Source organism: Notothenia coriiceps, unplaced genomic scaffold, assembly GCF_000735185.1.
Source record: "Notothenia coriiceps isolate Sejong01 unplaced genomic scaffold, NC01 NC01_scaffold00000283, whole genome shotgun sequence".
NCBI classification, from domain to species: Eukaryota; Metazoa; Chordata; class Actinopteri; order Perciformes; family Nototheniidae; genus Notothenia; species Notothenia coriiceps.
Window position 1 is genome coordinate 189,991 of NW_011332984.1, and position 2,127 is coordinate 192,117.

Sequence of the window (2,127 nt, forward strand, 5' to 3'; positions counted from 1 at the left end):
TGTGTGTGTGTGTGTGTGTGTGTGTGTGTGTGTGTGTGTGTGTGTGTGTGTGTGTGTGTGTGAGCAGGTGACCTTTGTGTCTGATGAGGTATCTGCCGAGGACGATGAGGAGGCAGAGCAGGATGAAGACGATAACAGCTACCACCCCTCCGATCACGGCGTGGTCCACCCCCGAAGACGTCGACATGGCTGTGGGGTCTTTAGTAGAGGGTGTTGTGGAAGGAGAGGAGAGATGTGAAGAGGAAGTCGTGTCGTAAAGATAAGAGACGTGATGAGAAAAGGAAAGAGAGAAACGGACGTGGAAGAGACAATAGAAAATGAGGTAGAGACGGGGAGAAAATATAGAGGGACAGAGATTGAGGGCAGATGGGGAGGGGGGGGGTGGCGTATGAATATTGGCGGAAACAGGAGACAGATGATGAAAGGCAGCAGAAATGAGAAAGAGAGAGAGAGAGAGAATATAATGGGGAGAGTGACGGAGAGAAGGCAGACAGGAAAGAGAAGAAGAAGGGAGCAGACTTGTCAATATATAATACCAGACACAGCGACAACCTTCAGAAGACAAAGACAAGGGTTCAGAAAAAGCCAGGCGAAAAGAAAAGGTGCCACCATATCGCCCTCTTTTAGAAAATGTTTCATAACTAATATGCAACAGGGTTGTTAACTCATTAGGTCCATATCTCTACGGCATTCTGCTAATGTGGGTGAACATCTAGCTCCTTCAGTGCTGATGATTCCTACAATGTTCACTAAGCTAAGGATTTCTTTGCTTTGCTACTGTATGGATTAGAAAGGTCTGAAAATGCTCAGTTTGGGGGAATTCAAGGCCTGATTATTAACCAGGAAATGTATTAAACTTCTCCATCACTTCAAAAGCACCAAGTTCAGCAGCCAGGATGGATCCAACATGATATATAAAGTGGTTTAATTATTCTGTAGTATACTCATTTCATATAGACTATGCACTAAAGTAGAAATTGTTTTATTTACAATTTACTTTTAACAAGTACATAGACCAATACTTTCACACAAGTAGAAATACCCAGTTAGTGTGCTTGCATTACGAACACACATACAGTATTTTAAAAGCAGTGTTTTTCTGGTGGTTTTGTTCACTCTTTGAATGCTTGTGGATATAGTTTATATTTCAGGTAGGTCAAGCTGAAAACAATAGCTCTTCTCTTTTACCGCTTCTTTAAAAGCGTGCATTTTTTTCGAGGTGCGAGATTTCCACCCAACAGCAGCAGAGATTTGAGATGCATTTCCCCCAGCTTGCCTCGCTTCAGCCACTTTAGCTGCTTGCCCCTCAGAGAAGAAAGCAATGTGGGCCGAAATAATTTGATACATCATTTATTTCGCCTGACTTTTTAGACCGGGTCAGTCGCTGGGTGTCACTTTGAAAGTCACTCAAACAGGCATAATTCAAAAGCAACACTTATCATAACAAAATGTTTGTTTAGGGGAATAAAGGAAAGAGAGACTGGCTTTCACTTGGTCAATATCTGAGGGGTCAAACCATTCTGGAGGACAAGGATTCAACCATTCAGAGGAGGAAACAGCTAGATAATACAGAGGACAGGAATAGAGGCACAGCGACACACACTGACAACCAGTAATATGGAGAAAACTGAAGAAACACATTACAGCCGGAAAGGACACAGCATGATGGGCTGAACGGGCAATTTTAGAGGAAAAAGTCACATTTCAGCGAGTGAAAGAGAAGTGAAGGGGCATGACAACAGCCAACCAGAGGCCAGAGGCAGACAAGGAGAGGAGGAGGGAGGAGGAGGGGGGGGGGGTGGACTCTGAGCAGCAGTCAGAATGACACACACTCACACACACACACACACATACAGAGAAAGTCAAACACACACTCTGGCTGGCCGGCGTGGAGGTGAGAGGGGCATGCTGACGAGGCGAGACTGAGAATGAGCCCATAAATCCTGCTGTCAGCATCACAGCAAAGCAGACAAGACCCAAGAACACCTCAAAGCCTGACCCCCCCTCCCTCCCACACACACACAGAAAACACACACACACACACACAGAAAACACACACATACACATAGAGAAACATGGTACAGTGTAAATGACTTGTACCACTTAAGGGGTCATGCTAGTGTGTGT

At 44.9% G+C, this 2,127-nt stretch overlaps 1 protein-coding gene across 1 annotated transcript in view; it reads right to left on the minus strand.

The window, feature by feature from the left end:
• The window catches only part of LOC104957426 (cell adhesion molecule 3-like), an 18,740-nt gene that overhangs the window by 3,663 nt on the left and 12,950 nt on the right, over positions 1-2,127 (minus strand). Inside the window, exon 7 of the mRNA XM_010785092.1 lies at positions 73-198. Coding sequence (XP_010783394.1) covers positions 73-198 — 126 coding nt within the window. The remainder of the gene's footprint in view (positions 1-72; positions 199-2,127) is intronic.